The sequence below is a fragment of the Cervus canadensis genome, chromosome 9 (assembly GCF_019320065.1).
Source record: "Cervus canadensis isolate Bull #8, Minnesota chromosome 9, ASM1932006v1, whole genome shotgun sequence".
Taxonomy (NCBI): domain Eukaryota; kingdom Metazoa; phylum Chordata; class Mammalia; order Artiodactyla; family Cervidae; genus Cervus; species Cervus canadensis.
Genome location: NC_057394.1, coordinates 73,723,862 through 73,746,719, shown reverse-complemented (window position 1 = coordinate 73,746,719; position 22,858 = coordinate 73,723,862). Strand labels below are relative to the sequence as shown.

At 38.4% G+C, this 22,858-nt stretch overlaps 1 protein-coding gene across 10 annotated transcripts in view; it reads left to right on the top strand.

Moving 5' to 3' along the window:
* NBEA (neurobeachin) overlaps positions 1-22,858 on the top strand; it is a 644,508-nt gene that overhangs the window by 584,044 nt on the left and 37,606 nt on the right. For all 10 annotated transcript variants that reach the window (XM_043477413.1, XM_043477415.1, XM_043477416.1 and 7 more), the window contains 2 exons: positions 1,840-1,992; positions 19,539-19,706. In XM_043477413.1, the coding sequence (XP_043333348.1) occupies positions 1,840-1,992; positions 19,539-19,706 (321 nt within the window). The remainder of the gene's footprint in view (positions 1-1,839; positions 1,993-19,538; positions 19,707-22,858) is intronic.

Here is a 22,858-nt window from a genome sequence, read left to right as displayed (position 1 = left end):
TCCGTGTACCTCATCCCCCTATCTTGGTCTGTCCCCTAATATATGCTACACTCTACCCATACTCAGTTCCTGCCACTCCTTGGCAGTACTCTCTGCTGGTCCTCCTGCCCCTTCCTCCATCTTTATCAAACTCAATGTCCGATCTCCAGTGTAATCTTTTCTGACTTGCCCAGAGTTTGCTGCTCTATCCTTCCTGCTCCCTTTTGCCTTGTTTGTACTTCTTTCATTATTATTGTGTATTGTGTATTATTGTGTATTGTAACCACCACTTCATATATCTGCCCCACAGGCCAGAATATGAATCACTCAATGGTGAGGCCGTGTCTGTTCATTATTTGTTTTCTTAGTACCCATCACAACGTCTGGTATTCAAACTTTACTACGTGCATAAATAAATATTGGGGATTATGTAATGGGTTTTGGAGATTTCTGTTTAAATGGTTTAAATGGAAGAAATGGATTCTTAAAAGGCTAAGCTCTGCTTGTAAAGAAAATTCATTTATGTGAATCTGTTCAAACTCTCATAATGCTGGAGAAATAAACATTACTCTGTCTTTCTTATGGTTCACATTTATCATCATAAGAATGGATAAGGATCGATTTCTCACAGAGGATTTGCTCACATGAAAACTCTCTTATGCTATAGCAGATAAATGTTGGTTTTAGTATGAGAATCCATAGAGAGAATGCTTATGTGTATGCATTTCTTGGGCTGAGGAATCCAGTTCATTTGAAGACCTCCGAGTCTGTTCTGTTTTGTTTGCTTGCTTGCTTGCTTGCATGCTTTGTTTTGTGGGGTTTTTATTTTCCTTTTTGTGGCTTGGGGGGGTTTGGGTGTTTTAATGTTTTTATGCATCCCTGTGTATCCATAGTGAGATTCAAATTTTGGTTACTATGCCATCCATGTTGGACATGTTACTCAAATAAATGTTCTTATAATTTTCACAGTATAAAGTTAATTTAACCCTCATCTTGATATTTGTAAAGATTAGTATTTTTCGTGTTTTTGATGGTATACATAAAAACTGTAGTTTTTTGGTTTCATTTCCTGCAGTTGTTTTTTAAAAGAAAGGACAACAAAAATTTTTAAGGTTGTGAAATCAGTTTCTGTGGCATATTTATTCTAAATTTACACAAACCACATACTAGACATTGTGCATCAAACAAGTTTGCCTTGAACCAATTGTTAATGTCGTATGTACATACACTAAGTAACACAAGTTGTCTTTGCATTCAACTTAAGAATTTACTATTCAAGTGGCATGTACTGAATATTTAAAACTTATTATGTTGCATTATCTCTTAATTTTCTTTAGTGGTAGGTATAAAAATAATTTATTTTGCCAAATTATAAAATGGAACTCTGAGTCTCTTCATGAACATCATGTATTATAATTGCCACTGGAGTCAAAAAGAAAAGTAGAAGATGCTACATGGTTTTTAAACAATATGAGCAATATTTTAAAACTTTTTTTTAAATTTTGGTATTTTAATTGTATTCAAAAAAGTGTGTTGAACAGTGTAGACTTGTAGATATGGCTTTATATACTTGTTTACTAATACTGTTGGGAACTATTATTGATTCTGTAACCCATTTCTCTTAAGTAATCTGTGGCAAGATAAGATTGAAAATCTTATAGTCAAGCATATTGTAGAAGAAAAATATCTTCTTTTCTTAGGGTCTTATCTGAAGAAAATTAAATGAAGAATAGAATCAAGTAATAAAATACTGGATTTAAGTGAAGAAATTAATTCTGTTATATAGTTTTTATAAATTAATACTTCTGTTCAACTGATTTTTAAAGTGGTTTAATATGCTACATTTTTTATTCCTGGCAGGAACTAATTCCAGAATTCTATTACCTTCCGGAGATGTTTGTCAACAGTAATGGATATAATCTTGGAGTCAGAGAAGATGAAGTGGTGGTAAATGATGTTGATCTTCCCCCTTGGGCAAAAAAACCTGAAGACTTTGTACGAATCAACAGGATGGTAAGAACAATTTTGTTTTTTCTTCATCAGTCACAAGGAAGTAAAAAATATTCTGTAGTTTTATTATGTTTTTAGCTATTAACAAATTTTCATTTAACATCTATAAATACAAGGTTAATTTTTTGAGAAGAAAGAAAGGATTTTACAGTTGTCTTTAGACAGTTTTCTTTATTGTAAAGTGCATTTTCCTTTCATGAGGACTAATAAAGGAATGGTAATTCAGTTATTTTTGCTCCCTTAGGAGAAGACAATCAGATGAGCATCTGTTGACTAATGCAACATATTCTAAAATGCTTGACATTAATGCCCATTCCTTATTTTTGTCTACTGGCTGTATCTGTTCTCTTTCTTCACTCATAAAATATTCAAAACAAAATAGTGTACATTTAGAACATACTTGTCTGTAAGAAATTGTAAGCTGTGAAACATACCTTAAAGTATCATACACTTGACTTTAAGAGAACACTCATACTGTAAATGTTCTTAGACAGAAAATGCCATTGCTTTTTAAATCTGTATGACAGATGTCTGATGTAAAAGAATGTGTGGATATTGATAGAATGTTTGCATGTGGTTATTTATAGATTTTAATATATTTATCCATATTTAAGTAGATTTTAGTCTCAGTGTGATTTTGCTATATGGAATGAACTGATTTACCTAATAGCCTCTCTAGTGTTCTTGTTCTGGTTCTTGGCCAATTAAAGAATTAGATCAATAAAATCAATGACCTAAAATATATTTTTAACCCTGTTTCACTCCCAGTTTTCTCCAGCTATCCCATAAATATGTTTTATTTTGTTTTGACAGTATATTTATTTGAATTAGAATCCAAATAATGCCCACATATTACAGTGGATCTCACATATCCCCGAGTCCCTTCTTCTGTAAGAGCTGTGTAATTCACATATATCACACAGATATAATTCACATACCATGCAAGTCAACCATTTAAAGTTAAAAAAAAATGGGTTTTAGTCTGCTCATAGACTTCCGCAACCATCACCACACTCAATTATGAACATTTTTATTATCCTGTAAAGAAACCCAATTCCCTTTAGCATCCTCACAACTTCCCCATTCTTCCAACCAGCCCTTGGCAACCACTAATCTACTTTCTATCTCTATAAAGATTTGCCTTTTCCGGATATTTTGCATAAACAGGATCAGAAAGTATATGATCCCTTGCTCTACCCTACCCCTGATTTTTTTTCTTTGTTTTTTTCCTACCCCTGATTTTATGTCTCTTTTTGCCACTGTCAGTCACATGCTTCCTTCAATTTTAGAGCTATCTTTTCTGTCTCCAAGAAATATTTTACTTTCAATATACTTATTCTAGAAAGTTGGTACTGAGGCAGTAGACTCAGTTGAAAGACTCGTTTAACCTATCTTTAAAGTTACTAAATAGATAATCTGTAATCTAGTCTCATCCTGAGGTAATATCTTGTACACATGCATGTGTGCTCAGTCATGTCCGACTGCTTGTCACCCCGTGGGCTGTAGCCTGCCAGGCTCCTCTGTCCGTGGGATTTTCCAGGCAAGAATACTAGAGTGGGTTGCCATTTCCTTCTCTAGGGGATCTTCCTGACCCAGTGATGGAACCTGTGTCTCCTGCATTGGCAGGCAATTTCTTCACCATTGAGCCACCTAGGAAGTGAGGTGATATCATGTAGTACCTAAATTTTTTGTAGGATTTCTCTTACTTCTCAATCTATAAATTGGTACTTTTGGATATATGCTGTAATTTTACAACATATACTATCTTCTTGAGCCATAGATTTATCTCTTCAGTTTATCTTTTTAATGTGAAGGATTTATACTTTAACAATGTATGTTTCTAAGAATCTATGCTTATCTTTAGAACAGGTAGTCCATTGTTACCACAGTACCCTTACATACTTGAATTTGTTATTGTCGTCATTTAGTTGCTAAGTTGTGTCTGACTCTTTTGTGACCCTGCGGTCTGTAGCCACCAGGCTCCTCTGTCCATAGGATTTCCCAGGCAAGAATACTGGAGTGGGTTGCCATTTCCTTTTCCAAGGGATCTTTCTGATTCAGGGATCAAACTCATGTCTCCTGCATTGCAGGTGGATTCTTTACCACTGAGCCACCAGGGAAGCCCCACATACTTAAATATTGACTATGATATCAGTGTAAAGATACTACATCTACAAATTCAGCCCTAGAACCCACTGCGTACTGAGTGGTGTCCGAGTTGAGTGAGTCTCAGTTTCTCGGTCATATCTGCCCTGGTGGCTGCAGTAGTATTTAGTCACCAAATATTTGCTGAGTGAATCACATAGGGGCAGTAAGGATTTTGGCATACTGTCTAGTTAGATCCAAACCAGTGAAGTAAAACAAATCTTTCACTCAGGCAAGCAAAGTAGCAAAAATTGTTGGACCACTCTTCTCTTTCTCATGATGTTGATTGAACTGATTGAACACAGGTTTTCATGTGGGCACTGATAATTAATAAGTGCCAGCTGTTTATATTAGAGAGAGATTGACTTAGGGTTTAAAAGTTCCCTGGCTCTGGAATTTAAGCTCTGCCATTTACTAGCTTCATTGCCCTGAGCAAATTATGAGATATCTTTCGTCCTCACATGTCTCATCTGTAAGGTGGGAATACCTTATATATGGTTTTTTTTTTAATTTAAAAAAAGCATTATTTATCATAAATTTACTTGTACAATTTAATGATTTTTAATATATTTACAGAGTTGTGTGACCATCACCAAAATCTAATTTTAGAACATTGCTTTTACCCCAGAAAGAGCCTGTGCCCACCCCCAACCCCAGACAGCCATTAATCTTTTTTCAATTTCCTTGATTTGCCTCTTCTGGATATTTTACTTAAATAGACCCATACAATATGTGTTATTTTGTCTTTGACATCTTTCACTTAGCGTAGTTTTTGAGGTCCATCCATGTTGTAGTGTATATCAATTCTTTGTTCCTCTTTTTCGTAACAATGCTCCACATTTTGTTTATCCATTCATCAGTTAATGAACTTTTGGGTTCTTTCCACTTTTGGGCTGTTAGGAACAATGCTACTATAAGCATTCCAATGGACCTCTCTATATGGACAAGTTTTTGTCCTTGCTTTGGGGTTTATACCCAGCAATAGAATTGCTCAGTTCAGTTCAGTTCAGTCACTCAATCGTGTCCAACTATTGGCGACCCAATGGACTGCAACATGCCAGGCCTCCCATCACCAACTCCTGGAACTTGCTAAAACTCATGTCCATCAAGTCGGTGAGGCCATCCAGCCGTCTCATCCTCAGTAATCCCCTTCTCCTCCTTCCTTCAATTTCTCCCAGCGTCAGGGTCTTTTCCAGTGACTCAGTTCTTCACATCAGGTGGCCGAAGTATTGAAGTTTTAGCTTTAGCGTGAATCCTTTCAATGAATATTCAGGGATGATTTCCTATAGGATTGACTGCTTGGATCTCCTTGCAGTCCAGGGGATTCTCAAGAGTCTTCTCCAACACCACAGTTCAAAAGTATCAATTCTTTGGCACTCAGCTTTCTTTATAGTCCAGCTCTCACATCCGTACGTGACTACTGGAAAAACCAAAGCTTTGACTAAATGGACCTTTGTTGACCAAGTAATGTCTCTGGTTTTCAGTATGCTGTCTAGGTTGGTCATAGCTTTGGTTCCAAGGAGCAAGTGTCGTTTTATTTCGTGGCTGCAGTCACCATCAGCAGTGATTTTGGAGCCCATTATATCTACTACTGTGGGCAAGAATCCCTTAGAAGAAATGGAGTAGCACATAGTCAACAAAAGAGTACGAAATGTAGTACTTGGGTGCAGTCTCAAAAATGACAAAATGATCTCTGTTTGTTTCCAAGACAAACCATTAAATTTCACAGTAATCCAAGTCTATGCCCCAAACAGTAATGCTGAAGAAGCTGAAGTTGAACAGTTCTATGAAGACCTACAAGACCTTATAGAACTAACACCCAAAAAAGATGTCATTTTCATTATAGGGGACTGGAATGCAAAATTAGGAAGTCAAAAGATAACTGGAATAACAGGCAAATTTGGCCTTGGAGTACAAAATGAAGCAGGGTAAAGGCTAATAGAGTTTTGCCAAGAGAATGCACTGGTCATAGGAAACACCCTCTTCCAACAACACAAGAGAAGATTTACACATGGACATCACCAGATGGTCAGTACAGAAATCAGACTGATTATCTTCTTTATAGCCAAAGATGGAGAAGCTGTATACAGTCAGCAAAAACAAGACCAGGAGCTGACTGGCTCAGATCATGAACTCCTTATTGCAAAATTCAGACTTAAAATGCAGAATTGCTGAGTCATGTGTTAAATTTATGTTTATCTTTTTAAGAAATTAGCTGTTTGCAAAGTGATTGTGTATCTTACATTCCTACTAGCAATGTATGACTGTTCTAGTTCCTCCATATCCTCTTCAACACTTGTTATTTTCTGAATACAGTGCTTCTTCAAAATAAATCTATTTAATATTCACTGTAAACATAATATCAACCTTAATGTTCAGTGTACTAGGAACTAGGATTGTGTATAATATGGTAAGGTAACTATTTCTCAAACACTTGCTTTCTCTCTCCAAAGGAATAAGTTTTATAACTAAAATATGAGAAATAAATACATGTGCATTTCTGAAAATGGCATAAAACGTTTTTATGATAAGTAATAAGTTCCAGTTCACAGGTGGCTCAGTGGTAAAAAATCTGCCTGCTAATGCAGGACATGCAAGAGACTCGGGTTCAATGGCTGGGTTGGAAAGATCCCCTGGAGGAGGAAATAGCAACCCACTCCAGTAGTCTTGCCTGGAGAATCCCATGGACAGAGGAGCCTGCCGGGCTACAGTTCGTAGCGTCACAAAGAAGCAAATACAACTGAGCACGCAATAAGTTCCAACTCGGTTTCTTGAAGAAATGAAAGAAGCAAGGCACCATAGTTTTTCTCTATTCAAAAACAGTTCTTGGTATCTTTTAAGCATTAATGAATTTCATAAGGCTTGTGAACTAAACCTATTCTCCATAGAATGAAAGACTTTACACAAAATTCTGCTTATTTGGGGAAGTCAGACTGCCTGCATCTTGGTTCCCGGAGGCACGGGCAGGCAGGGCCAGGTTGAATCAATCCTCTGCAGGAGGTGCCAGCACATAATAGGTGGCTTGAGAAGGAGTTATTCTTTGGGTCTTCTTTACATGGGTTTTCCTTGAAGGGTTTTTCTTGAAGGATAGAAAGGGAAAGCTACCACATGCATCAGCAAGATTCTGTGTCTGTAGCCACCATTCTTGGTGTATCAGAATTGAGCCAAAGGCCAGACACAAGCCTGCTGCCTCTGGGAAGATTCTTAATGCATCAGACCTATCAAAAGACACCTTCCAAGTGTAGCTAGTGTGTCTAACAACTGCTGTCCTGTCTCAGGGTCTCCTGTACTGCTTTTCTTTAAATTGAAGTTTTCCTTCACAGCATCCTGTTCATAATCTCCTTTGCTCCAACTTCTGGTCCATTTTCCCATCATACTGATGGGAAATGATCATACTGATATTATGAAGAAATAGTCATCTGTGTTAAAACTGGAAAATATAACCAGCTATCTACCTCTCTTCTTTTTTGCTGAAGAAATATTTACTAGATGAATCTTTCTATAATATACAAAGCCTGGGTGGTAATGTAAAATATAGAAGTATTTAAATTTTCATGAGTTTTCCATGAATTCTATGAATACAACATCCATTTTTTTAATATTATTTTGTAACATTAAAAGTTTCTATCTTTATACTGGCTCTGAAGCTCATACAGGATTTAGTACTTATGAAATGGGTTTAGAGAAAATGTGCTTTAGTGTATTTATAACTTGGACTGGGATTATCTTCAGTGATTTGAAGGAATTCTTTGTAATGAGCCTCAGGTAAAAAATGAAAATGTCATACAGCCCAAAGAAATGACACTCACAGTACCACAAAAGGCCTTCAGCTCTTGTGTGGATTAATATTCTGCATCCATACAAAGGAGCATTCCCTCTGTCTTCAATCAGGCTGTTGTTAACAACTTCAAGGCAAAGTAGACAAAAATAATGTTGTAAAAAGAGATATCATTGATTATAAATGATCAGTTTCATTATTCTATGCCAGCAATTAAAAAGGCATTTGATGCATTTGTAGAAGTCTTTACATCCTGACAGCTTTATTTCCTTTTCTTATTTTTTTTAAATGAAGCAGTATTTGGATTTTTGAATGATATATTTCTTTTAGTCCATTTTTTTAGTTATAATTGATTACAGTTGTTTATATTTTGTAAATACAGTGACAGGCTTTGTGTTTCACTGAAGAACTGTGACATTCAAAATTTGGCTTCATTAGCAAACCTGGAAGAGTCATAGAGACACTCTGAGTAGGCATTTCAATAAATTCTCAGTGCATGGAGTTCATACATCAAGAATCGGTTTAATTTATCCACAAGAAGCTAGGCTGATTGCAACCGACGCACTCATGAAACATTAATAAAGCACTGTGTTCAGTTCTAACATGATTATAATCTGACCTCCTCACAAAGGGCAGAAATAGAAAGTATCTCTGATAACATTACCCTAATGCTGGGTTCATCAATCATAATCTGCCCTTTCTTAAACTTTGTCTTAGAAGAAGGGCTTCCATGGATGTGCACTGCTGACCTCCCCAACCCTCCGCTCAGCGCGATCCAGGTTCTGTTTGCAGAGCAGGCCGGTGCACTGAGGCAGAGAGCGCAATGCCATGGCGTTTTCCTTTGCATGTGTCACATCCTTTACAAAGTGTCTTTTGTAATAGGTGAAGATCGGCATTTAGGGTATATTGTACCTTGCTCGAAGATGAAGTTTAGCAAATAGCATAACATAAGAATTACTGGCAGTCTTGAAAAATAGATAGGGCTTCCCTAGTGGCTCAGTCAGTTAAGAATCTGCCTGCAATGCAGGACACCCAGGCTCAATCCCTGGGTCAGAAAGATCCCCTGGAGAAAGGAATGGTAACCCACTCCAGTATTCTTGCCTGGGAAACACCATGAACAGAGGAACCTGGTGGAACCTACAGTCCATGGGTTGCAAAGAGTCGGACATGATTTAGTGACTAAACCAGCACCACTGTGATAGTTACATTGTGTGTGAGCGCCCGCCCTGCCACTTGTTAGCCCGGACACTCTGGACGAATAGGATATCCTTATCCCTCAGAGCTTCAGAGCATCCTTATCTCTGAAACTGGGGATTTGCCGGTCATGTAACCTTTGTTGAGAGCCAGTTCTGAACAAGGATGGAAAACACAGAGAAGATGTGGTCATGAATCGTACTCTAAAGCAGGCTAGAGTAAAGTAGAGGGATCCCTTCATTTACCCCAGTCTTCACACTGCCCTGGGCTCTGGAGATACAAGCGTGAGCAGCACAGGCAGTGGCCATTCAGAAGCTCACCCTCTGGCTAGGAACCCACACGAGGAAACACACAGGCTCAGTCAGTGCTCAGCCAGCAGGTGACTACGAGAGCTCCAGGTGCTATCTTGCATGTTTGGGGTATAGTAGCAGTGAACAGAGAGAGATCTCTGCCCTCATAGAGCTTCCTCTTGACCAAAGAGAGATGGGTGATAAACAGAAATTAATAAGTAAAGTATCTGGTATGTTCGCAGGTGATCAATACTGTGGAAAAAAAGAAGTAGTGCAAAGCAAAGGGATCAGAAATATGGAAGTGGCTGTCAGATTTTACCTGTGTTCTAACAGTATCTCTCAGGCTGCAGTTCTGGGAATGAACTGTTGAGGCACAGGGCAGCTTCGTCACACGTGTTAGGAGGTCCTGGGAGAGGGGATAGTGACTTGGGCCAGCGTGGTAGCCGTGAAGGTAGTAAGAAGCTGATCAGCTCCAGAGAATTTTTAAGTTAGAGCCAACAGTTTCCCTCTGCAACTTCCTCGCAGTGGCCATTTTCCTTCAGATTTCTCTAGTCCCACAGAGTCAGATAAAGAAAGGTTGGGGGCCAGGTGTACAGACTCATGATGGCTAGAGCAGCAAAGAGACAGCCACTGCATTTTGGTTCTTTTTTCTAGGATGGGGGAAGGGGAGAATGGGGGAGGGTGGTTAGTGCCTATCAGTTTTAACAGAAATTTGAGCGTCAGGAAAAGTCCAAGTCAACAAATCTTCTACCAAACTGTGGTCTTTTTTAAGTACATGCCTTATTTATCCATCTGTATATCCTCCAAGGCTGGCGCCTAGCATGCAGTAGGTGGCCTGTAGGTTGGGACGGGGCTCACTTTGATTATTTGCATTTCAGTGGGATGTTCTGGAGGTCAGAGATCTTGCCTTGTTTATCGAAGTCTCCCTGGGGACACGTCCTGGTACATAAGAGGTGCTCCATATGGAATGAATAAATGATGAATGAATGAATGGTCCCCCACCCCCCCCCCGTTTGAGATCTTCTTCCTTCAGATGCCCTTACAGTTCACTTCCTCCTTGTAGTCCTTAATTGTCACAAACTCGAGGACACTTTCTATGACTACCTGCTCTAAATCAGCAATCCGCTTCCCATGCATACATATCTCTTGACTTTCTTTTTCCCTTAACATTTATCACCTCTCGACATACTCTCCAACTCACTAATAATCTTGGGCTTGGTCAGTCTCTTTCTCTCTGCCAAGGATTTTGACTCTAATCCTAAGATCTGCAGTAGTGTCTGGCACATCACAGATCATCTGTCAGTATTTGTTGAATGAATGAATGAATGAATTTCCCACTCACCCTCATTTCCTGACATTCCTTCCTTCTTTTTGTGACCAACACATCTTTCCCATAGTTTAAATAGTCACCCAATAAATATTTATTATTTAATGCTGAGTTAGGAGCTATAGGAAATGGAATAGAAGCTTTAGATACAGTCTCTACATTCCAAATGCTTAGATTCTAATTGAGGATGTAGTGTGGCCTCTTTGAAACAATTAAGTGTTAATCAGTAATAACCCCATTCCTTTGTCTAGCACTTTACAATTTATATGCAAATTGATTTTCACAAGTAAATTTGTGTATATTATTTACTACATTAAACAAGAGGGTACTCATGATAAGTGTCATAAAAATTCACATAAGACTTCATAGACTGAGGTGGAGAACTCAGAAAACAGACATTGTACTTGAGTGAGGATGTCTCGGACTTGAAAAAGAAGCAGCAGGATGAACTGCTTTCATGTTAAGGGGAAAGGATCAACAGAAGTTCAGAGGTCATACCAGCTGCTATGTGCCCAGGGCTGTAAATTATGCTGCTGGAGCCGAGGATTTGTGTCTAGAAGCCTAAAGAAATAGTGGGAGAGGGTGGGATCAAGGTTTGAAAGGTCTTAGGGGTCAGGTAAAGTTTACACTGAATGTGTTTTGCTAGGAGGAGCCTTGGAAGATTTGAAATCAAGGATGACAGTAAGAGCTGATGGTTTCAGAAATCTGTTCCGCCAGCAGGATGCAGGACCTGGAGTGGAGGAGGAGGTCAGAGGCTGACAGTAGCCCATGTGGAGAGCAGGGAGAGCTCAGACTAGGACAGTGCTAGCAGGAGCGGAAAATAATGCAGTGCATTATACACCCAGAAAGCAATCAAGTAAGAGAATAATTTAAGCCCTCCAAAATAAGTATTTAAAACAAACTTACTACTTCATGGCAAATGGAAGGAAGAAAAGTGGAAACAGTGGCAAAGTTTGTTTTCTTGGGCTTCAAAATCACTGCCAATGGTAACTGCAGCCATGAAACTAAAAAACAGTTGCTCCTTGGAAGGAGAGCTATGACAAAGCTAGACAGCATATTAAAAAGTAGAGACATCACTTTGTCAATAGAGGTCCATATCGTCAAAGCTATGGTTTTTCCAGTAGTCATCTACAGATGTGAAAGTTGCATCATAAAGAAGGCTGAGCGCTGAAGAACTGATGCTTTCAAAGTGTGGTATAGAAGACTTGAGAGTCCCTTGGACATCATGGAGATCAAACCAGTCAATCCTAAAGGATATCAATCCTAAATATTCACTGGAAGGACTGATTCTGAAGTTCCAATACTTTGGTCACCTGATGCAAAGATCTGACTCATTGGAAAAGACCCTGATGCTAGGAAGGATTGAAGGCAAAAGGAGAAGGGGGTGGCAGAGGATGAGATTGTTAGATAGCATCACCAACTCAATGGACATGAATTTGAGCAAACTCTGGGAGATAATGAAGGACAGGGAAGCCTGGAGTGCTGCAGCCCATGGAGTTGCAAAGACTTGGACACAATTTAGCAATTGAACAACAGATGTTATGTTTATTTAAAATAATTACAGTACCTGGTTTCTGAACTAAGATCCTGCAAGCTGCATGGTGCAGCCAAAAAATAAATAAGTCTTTCACTAGGTCATTACTATAACTTTAATTTAATCACGAAGAGAAACCAGCATAGACACTACAGAAGAAGTAGCAATATGAATTTGTCATTGTCCACGAGAATATATGCAACTCTATTTGGTTAGATTTTCCAGCATCAGAAGCAGATTTTTGAGACAATAAGAGAAAGGGCTTGGAAATGTTCCTCTTCTAGTCTAGAAGAAGAAATAGAAATTCGATATTCTTAAATAGAAAATAACATTCTCTCCTCACAGTTAATTCCACTAGCCTCATTTCCTTTTTCCTAAGTTTCTGAGCTGCTTTGTCCTAAACCTGCCAGAGAAAGAATTCTCTGCAATCTAATACCCACGGGACAATATGAAAATTAGAATTAGGTAACTATTATTCATCTAAGAGATATCCTCTCTGGTTCAAATCTCACTCTTTATTTCCTTCCTCTCAGATCCCCAGGGTAGAATTATGGATTGGGAATTGGTTTATCTGGGCTTAAAGCAATTGCTTCTGCTTTTAGATATGCAGGAAGAGGGTGAAACAAGCTATTAAGACCATTATAACCCTAATAGCTCAGTAATCAAGTATTTCTTTCTGTTTTTCAATTGTGTTTGCAATAAAATCTTGTTTCAAAGTCCAAAATGGGTTCATGCATGAAAACACAGTTCTAAAGAGAACAAATAAGTAGATATAGCATATATTTACTAACAGATTAATACTGTCTCAGTGTCAGGCTTCAACTTTAGATAGGTCTTTATGCTTCAATTATGTGATATCTAAAATTCAGTTCTTAGATATGCACTTGATATAGAACCAGATTTAGCTTTTAAGTGCTTTGACTGGATTTTCTTTTCTTTTTCCTACAGTGATTAGCAAGACAGTCTATAAGATTATCTGTTTAATCTGTTAGCTGATTATTCCTTTGTCATTTAATTTTATAACCCCCCCCAAAAAAAACCTGAGGCAAAATTAGTTTTTATTGTTTGTTTACTAATTCACTCTACTATCTAATATATAGAATAGATTAGGGTAAGTAAGTACAGGCATAGAATTTTTTGAATGTAATTAAAGATTTTTGTACAGAGCCATGAACTGATAAGTTTGAAAACTGAGATGGAATGGATAAATATCAGGAAAAATACCAAATGTCAAAATTGGCGCAAGAAGACCTTACAAACCTTAAAGAAATTTAAATAGTAAATCTTTCCAGCCCCCGGAATATCCAAAGCCATATTATTTTATAGGTGAATTCTAGCAGATTTTTAAGAGATAAAGAATTGCTTTCTTAGGCAGATTATTCTAGAAAACGTAACAAGCCATTCAGCTCATTTTATGAGACTACTGTGATCCTGATTCCAAAGTAGTTAAAGGGAAGGAAAGGAAAAAATTAATAGGGCTGATTCATGTATGGTTATAATAGTATGAAAACTGTGGGTAATAGTATCACTAAGTAATAATAATCTAATAGCCCAGTAATTCTAAATCTATATTAAATGTGTGTGTGTGTGTACATTGACTCTTTTAAGATCAGAGAAAAGACAGTGATATCCCATGTCACAACTGTTGTTTAATATAGTTCTCAAAGTTGAGAACACTTCCATAAGAAAAAATAAAGACGTTAACTAGTGAGAGTCACCAGGAACATGATCAACTTATAGACATCAATATCATTTTTCTATGTCATCTATAACTGAGTTTAAAATATAATTTTTCAAATGTTACAGTCGTATCAAAATTTACGAACTTCCTGGGAATTAACTTAACCAGGGTTACCCATGTCCTTTATGTCATGGTCCATGCGCGGGTTGGAAAAGAATTTCCAGACACGAGACAGAATGAGAGGGAAATAAAGTTCACTAAAGTGGAGATGCCATTAGAACAGCCAGCTCAGGGGAGAGCCAGCGTTGAACAGGTGTCCTCAGTCCACCTTTAGAGCCAGGGCACAAGGAGCAGGATAGGGGTCTTGAGGATCATTTGCTGATTGTATGAGGCATGGATACTGGGTGGGGGAAGAGTAAGGCAAATACTTTCTCCCTGTGGGGTAGGGTGATGGACAGGGAGGCCTGGCATGCTGCGGTTCATGGGGTCACAGAGAGTCGGACACGACTGAGTGACTGAACTGAACTGAACTGATGGGGTAGGAGGGGAGACAGGTTATACTGCTCAGGAGGATTTGAAATTCGTTAATAGTTAACAACATGAGGGAGGGATGGATGTAAGGGTCTTGTTTTTTCCATTCCTGCATTCCAAGGCCCTCTTTGGGTTTATTTTTTCTGTTTTTTCATCCTTGGGACACCACACTTTATAGAGAAAATGTTAATTTTTATATTTAATAAAGCAATCTGTTTAAATAAATAGACATCCTGAGACCATGGATGGGAAAACCTAATATCAGTTTTCTCAGATTAACCTATACATTTATCATAATCCCAATCAAAATTATTTTGATGTATCTATACACTTATTGTGAAAGTTGCAGGAAAGAATTGTTGTTGCTTAGTCACTAAGTCCAGGAGAAGGCAATGGCACCCCACTCCAGTACTCTTGCCTGGAAAATCCTATGGACGGAGGAGCCTGGTGGGCTGCAGTCCATGCGGTCGTGAAGAGTCAGACACGACTGAGCGACTTCACTTTCACTTTTCACTTTCATGCACTGGAGAAGGAAATGGCAACCCACTCCAGTGTTCCTGCCTGGAGAATCCCAGGGACGGGGGAGCCTGGTGGGCTGCCGTCTATGGGGTCGCACAGAGTCGGACACGACTGAAACTACGTAGCAGCAGCAGCAGTCACTAAGTCATGTCTGACCCTTTTGTTACCCCATGGAAGTAGCCCTCCAGGCTCCTTCTGTCTGTAGGGTTTCCCAGGCAAGAATGATGGAGTGGATCACCATTTCCTTCTCCAGGGGATCTTCACAACCAGGGATTGAACCCAGGTTCCCTGCATTGGCAGGTGTATTCTTTACCACTGAGCCACCAGGGAAGCAAGCCCACAGGAAGGAATAAAGGTCCACAAATAGCTGAGTTGGCTCTTAAAAGGATGAATCTACCAGATACTAAGATATCTAAGAAATAAAGATAAATTAAGATAACAGTAGAACTAAAAGGATCAAAGACCTGGAGGCACACACATGTCTAGACAGATAGATAACAGGTAGGAACATAGGTGGGTAGATGATATATAGAAGAGGGAAAAAGCAAAAAGAAGGAAGGTAGAAAGGGAAGAAGGGTTATATTGCTTTTTCTATTAATAGGAAGAATATTATATTAACTGTAAACAATAGGAAGCTTCATATCTTTGTTTCAAATATACAAGCACTAAAGATGAAAGCGGACATTGCTGAAGAAAGGTGTGTTTGTTTAATATACGGTTTTGGAAAAACTGACTTACTATAGTAACAAAAATTATACTGGATCTCTACAGCATATTAAAAAGCAGAGACATTACTTTGCCAACAAAGGTCCATCTAGTCTAAAGCTATGATTTTTCCAGTAGTCCTGTATGGATGTGAGAGTTAGACTATAAAGAAAGCTGAGCGCCAAAGAATTAATGCTTTTGAACTGTGGTGTTGGAGAAGACTCTTGAGAGCCCCTTGGACTGCAAGGAGATCCAACCAGTCCATCCTAAAGGAAATCAGTCCTGGATATTCATTGGAAGGACTCATGCTGACACTGAAACTCCAATATGTTAGCCCCCAGATACAAAGAACTGACTCATTGGGAAAGACCCTGATGCTGGGAAAGATTGAAGGCAGGAGGAGAAGGGGACAGTAGAGGATGAGATGGTTGGATGACATCACCGACTCAATGGACATGAGTTTGAGCAAGCTCTGGGAGTTGGTGATGGACAGGGAAGCCTGGCGTGCTGCAGTCCGTGGGGTTGCAAAGAGTTGGACACTACTGAGCAACTGAACTGAACTGATCTAATGCCACATATAGTGAAATTGGAGTCTAGATAGATTAAAGGCCAGTATGTGAAAAGTAGGGCTCCCAGGTGACTCTAGTGATAAAGAACCCACCTGCCAATTCAGGTAGATGTAAGAGACACAGGTTCAGTCCCTGGGTTGAGAAGATGCCCTGAAGGAGGACACGTCTACCCACTCCAATATTCTTGCCTGGAGAATTTCATGTACAGAGGAGCCTGGCAGGCTGCAATCCATAGGGTTGCAGAGTTGGACATGACTAAAGCAACTTAGCATGCATGCATGCATATGAAAAGTAAAACCATAACTATAACACAGCTGACACATCAGAGTCTAGAAAGTTGTCTTCGTTACTTTAAAACAAAATCCCAAGATCATAAACGTAAAGAAAAAAATTTTGTTGCTTCAAAATTAAGAATTTCTATTCAAAGAACAACATGGATAAAGTTAATAGACATGTGACCTTTGGGAGAATGCATTGCAAAATTTGATGCCAACAAACTACCACCTGAAATATATAAAGAATTTCTGCAAAAAAAAAAAAGCAACATAAAGACAGGAACTTTCATGAAAGAATGGGCAAAAAGCATGAACATAAAATGTACTGAAGAGGAAACCCAAATGGCCAACAGCATATTAAAAACATGTCAAACCCCTCAGTAATCAGAGGAAGACAAATGACAACAGCAGTGAGATACTGTTCTGTATCTGTAACACGGGCTAATATTAAGCACCTGGACAATACCAGTTGTCAGTGGGGATGTGGCCATGTAGACACACCTTCATGCACTGCTTGAGGGAGTGGAGACAGAAACAGCCAGTCTACACTAATGACTCAGACTCAGTTTATGCACATCTAGTACAGGGATGTATCAGTCCTACTCCAGGTTATGAGTCCCAAAGATATTCTCATAAAGAGACAGGGATGCAGGAGTGGACATTCGTCACAGAGCATTGTGTCATGGTGCATTGGAGGCAGTCTAGTGCTCACTGCTGGGGAAGTTCTGAGCAGCCCCTGAAAGCAGCGGATTAGCTATGCCTGGCCACACAGCTAGATCCTATAAAACAAGGCTAAGTGAAGAAAGTAAGAAACAATGAAATCTATAACCCCACTCCGTTTTTGTGAGTCAGAAATACACACCAAAAAAATGTGTATGTGTAAAAAAAAGATAAAAAAAATTACATGAATTATGTTTTATAAAAACACATGCAAACAAAAGGAGAAACATTAAAAACTTTATAGCATTGCCCATGGCAGAGGAAAATGAAAGTAGCGGTTGGAGATACTAAATAAATGTTTTAAAACTCAAATTAGGAAACAGTGATCATTGCTTTCAACCCTCATAGTTGCATTAGGCATTTAGTTCAGTAATTGTTTTATTCAAATGCAGTAAATTTCATTGACCCTTTCTTCCAAATATGTCTAGTAGTCTCTACAAGATTGATTTGAAATGGTTACTGCTGAGCTAATTATGTAATTATGTTGGTAAGATCTTCCTTTAAAGAATTTCACTTCTGTTTGACTTCCAATGAGCAGACTTGTGCAATAGCTACTCTATAATGAACTTCCATTTGTTGTTGTTTTTTTTCATCCTTCCATTTATTGCACATGCACTGAATAGTTACTGACTTCTCAGTTATACAAATTGACCAAACCAATATGATAGACATAGTCAATATGGGATTTTAACCAATGTCTGTTTTGTATTTTCATCCCTTGTTCTCTAGTCCGAACTATTTTGTCCAATGAGATACAGAGAATAAAAATTCAGTTTAGTTTTAGTATGAAAGCTATCCTTTTAAAAAATCTGTTTATATTTCTGAATGAGAAACATTCATAATCACTGGTATAAACAAAATACCAAAATTTTTGAAGTAAATAAAAATGGAGTTTGGTGGGAATAAGTTACTAGTTAAATGTGATCAAGGATCCACCTGCCAGTGCAGGAGAAACAGGTTCGATCCCTGATCCAAGACGATCCCAGATGCTGCAGAGCAACTAAGCCCGTACATCACACCTACCGAACCTGTGCTCTAGAGCCCGGGAGCCGCAACTGCCGAGCCCACACGCCCTAGAGCCATGCTTGGCAGCAAGAGAAGCCACCACAGTGAGAAGTCCACTCATCATAACTAGAGAGCAGCACCCCTCACCGCAACTGGAGAAAAGCCTACACAGCAACAAAGACCCAGCACAGCCAAAAATGAATAATAAATAAGTAAAACTATTTTTTAAAATATGATCACAGGAAAAGTTGAGAAGTATCATTCAGATAATTTTTAGATTAAAAAAATGAAATATAATTATCAAAGGGCTAATTTAAGAAACCATTTATTAATTGAATTCCAAGCTGGTTTCAACGCCTTCGAAATCAGGGGGCATGCAGCCAAAGAATGACTTCATTCACATATTCAGTTACAGCTGTAATTGCAAAAATTGTTTTCTATGGCTTTGCATAGTTGAAATTTAAGAAGGTAGTGCTACAGCTTTTTCCTCATGTTGCTGAAATCGGTGTGCCCTTCAATCAGTGAGAAGTTGATGATGAGTGAGGGCAGGAGGTGAGAGGCATGGTGAGCCGCACTGTGACGGCCACTGCTCCGCCACGGCTGTGACCAGGGCTCCGCGCCTGCCGGCCAGGGTACCTCTATGGATGACACTTATGGCGGCTTCCCAGGAAATGAAAAGGCCTCTCTTTTTTTTCCTGACTATTTCTGGAAATTTCTTATAGTCCCTAACTCTCAGTAATTTGCATTCATTTCCCACTGGCTAGCAAATACCTAAAATTACCGAGAGGTTCCTAAACAGTATAATAGCAGAGTTAACTCATAGCAGAAGGCCATTCCCTTTTAGTAGTGTTAGAGGCAAATTTGAAGACTTTGGGCAGGAAAGTAAACATATATCAAAGTTTCTAATGAAATTTTTTACTTTGAAACTGATGTTTAAAAATGAAATTATTATGAATGGCATTAAAACAGGCATTTCAAATTCCTTTTAAACATGAATGTGTCTTTTTAAAGAAATCTATTTAATGTTAAAATTCACATCACATATTCAGTTAAGCCAAGAGTACATTTAATAGTTAAAAAGAAAATTTTCTTTTAGGTCTGTGTTTTATTAGAGGTTGTACTTTGTCATTTCTAAGAATAGGTCTGACACAAACAAGTGAAATACAGGAGGGCAAAGAATGAATTCTACTTATTTATAGAGAGTATTTCAAGCCAAGAAGAATGGAGATTTACTAAATTTTCATGGTCTCTTTATCTCTTTCTTGACTGATTCCAGGCCCTGGAAAGTGAATTTGTTTCTTGCCAACTCCATCAGTGGATTGACCTTGTATTTGGATACAAGCAGAGAGGACCGGAAGCAGTCCGGGCTCTGAATGTTTTTCACTACCTAACCTATGAAGGCTCTGTGAACCTGGACAGTATCACTGACCCTGTGCTGAGGGAGGTAGGTAATAAGTTGGATATTATTCTGAAAATTTCTGCCATCCCTTCAACACAAACTTGGCTCTCCATCTCCACCTGCATAAATCTCCTTCCAGTGTAAATTTTATAAAACATAGATTTCAAGTTCTTGACAAATGTGGAAAAGTGAGTGTTCTATGTCACAAACAAGTAATGGTACCACAGGTACCATGTAGTTCCTTTCTGAAATGCAGACATATACAGTGCACTTTAGTATCCCTCTTTTATTTGTTTTATTTCAGCATCTTCATTGAAATGCTTAATGCCTTATGTGTTATAAATTAATGAAACCTCATTGGATATTTAAATATGAATAGTTTGCATTAAAATAACCTGCCAGTACCTATTTTTTTAATGAAAGCAGAACTACAGCCTGCTAGACAGAATACTCAAAAAATGCAACCGTAAAATAGATGAGATTATAGTATGTTATTCCTGCACTTTCTCACCCTGAAATTTTATAGCTAACAGTTGGGAATTATATGCTATAGTTTGTGTATAAGTATTTTTATGAAAATATTCATAAAATATATTATTTAAATCACTCACACGTTGCACAAAATTATTTCAGATAGGTGAAAAGAGTGAAGATGCAACAGCTGCTCGATGAGTCTTGCTTCAAGGAAGCTGTATCTCAGTCTTCCATTCTACCAGATATCTGCCATCTGCTCTATGCAAAACAAGCAATCATTTCTACATTTCCAGTCACTAGGATGCTTTTTTATTTTTTTATTTTTTAATTTTAGAGGTGGAAAACTCATAGATTTGGGAAATAAAGCTCTAAAAGAAAAATTTGCATCCATAAAGTTATTTCTTATAGACTTCTCTAAAGACAAAATGACTCTATTTGTATGGCTTCAAGCAGAGAAGAGGAAAGGGAAGGGAAGAGTCTCATGATCCTTGATCATTGACCCCTCGGGCTAAATATTTGGAGAACACGTTGCAAGCATATTATTAGGTGTAGTGTTCTACCATGTTGTATGCACAAGGAAATGGAATTATTGCCTGAAGCTGGAAGAAAGAGATAGGGACAGAGAAGGGATGAGTGACAAAAGAGCCAGATACTTGAACATTTGTTGGTGAAATAAGGGATTTTGTCTACAAAAAATCTGATTAGTTTGTTCACAACTGGGAATTCTAATTCTGAGCTTAATTATTCTCTTAACAATATACTCAGTGCTTAACCACATACTCAGTGCTGTAAATGCTTTACCACTATATTCTCTTTTCAGAACCAGTACCTTTAGAATCAGAAAAAAAAGAGAAAAGAATTGGAGTAGGTTGTCCTTTTGTAGCAAGTCCAACTCCAAATTGTTTATTGACTTTTCAATATCATAAACATTTTTGCTCCTGAATATCTTAGCGTACATTTTCACCCATTATAATATGCTGTCCTTAAGTTGCAAGTTGATCATCTTGAGCAAAATAAAAATATTTTAAGCATATTGTGCATAATGAAAATACACAGCAGCATTAAAACTGACTGAAAATAGCTGATCTTTCCAACTTAAATTGAAGAAGGAAATGGCAAACCTCTCCAGTATTCTTGCTAGGAAAATCCTGTGGACAGAGAGGAGCCTAGTGGGCCCCAGTCCATAGGGTCGAAAACAGTCAGACACAACTGAGTGACTGAGCATATTTAAATGAGAACAAAGAGATAAATAAGAGAATGAAAAGGAAATGAAATTAGGATTGAGACTTTTTAAATGTGGATATAGTGTTTATTACTTGAATTCTATAAAAATACCTGCTACTACAAAGTAACACACCATTGCTCTGGACAGTAAAAAAAAAAAAAAAAAAAAAAAAAAAAAGGCCATATGTAATTGTCAAACTGTAGAAAATCTCTGTGAAACATTACATGAAAGAGAGTAATATAAAAAAAAAAAAAACAACTGTTGGGAAGGGGTTCCAGCTTTCCCAGTGTGAGGGCATAATTGCTGAACACTGAGGTTCCATCAGAGAAGCTCCCAGAGTCACTCAGTGCCATGTATGTGCTCCCTACCTAAGCCTCTCGCCCACCTCTCTCACCCAAAAGCTCTTCTGTCGGTTCTCAAAATACTACATGAGACAGCATGTGCTTGGAACACCGTTACCTTACTTCCGCCAGGCAGCATGGGCTCACGCACATACCAGCAGAGCACTGGCCCTGACCCACCCAGTGTTCTGTGGTTTAGATGCTAAGTCATGTCCAACTCTTTTGAGACCCCATGGACTGTAGCCCACCAGGCTTCTCTGCCCATGGGATTTTCCAGACAAGATTACTGGAGTGGGTTGCCATGCTCTCCTTCAGGGGATCCTCCTGACTCAGAGATCAAACCCATGTCTCCTATGTCTCCAGCATTGGCAGGCAGATTGTTTACTCACTAAGCCACCTGGGAAGCCCGTGCTTCCCAGTGGCCCTGGGTCAACTCAAGATAGCTTTATCTCTTTAAGACCACTAGGGAAGCACTTAGTATGTTGTAGATGTGACAGATGAAATGACCTTGCAAGGAATAGGAGTTAATTGTCCCTCTCCACATTTCCCGTGCTCACCTCCTTTACTCCACAACTAACATATTTCCACAAAATAAGTTCTGTATTTAATATTTAAGAAACTGCAAAGATGAGAACCTGCCTGAATCCTGTGAGCTTTCTAATGTGGCCAAGTCATTTAGTGTCCCTCCACTTCCATTGCTTTCTCCATAAAGAAGGGATAATACCAAACATGTATTTGCCAGCATAAAAGCATCTAGCATCTATTGTCACAAGAAAGAAACCTGTGGATAAGTGGAACAGAGTATAGTATAGTCTTTATCTGGTGGTCATTTTTGCCCCTATGCAGTGAGGAGGCTCTCTGCAAGGCACACTGCCTTCCATCAAAACATCAACGTTGAGTTCCAGGAGGTCTGCTCTGTGCTGCTGTGATTTGAGAGAGTTGCTTTATACCTAAATGATCAGAGGCTTTTGGGAAAAGTAGTGTTCAAAACGTTGAGCCTTTTATTGAGTTCAGTGCATTCCTTTTATTTGATAAAGTTTATCTTAGTATTTTTTAATGTGAAATCACTCTATTTCACAAAGATAAAACAAAAGGAAGGTGGTAGTTATCTTATACTAAGCTCCAACTAGCCTAAAGAAGCTAATTTTTAATCCCTT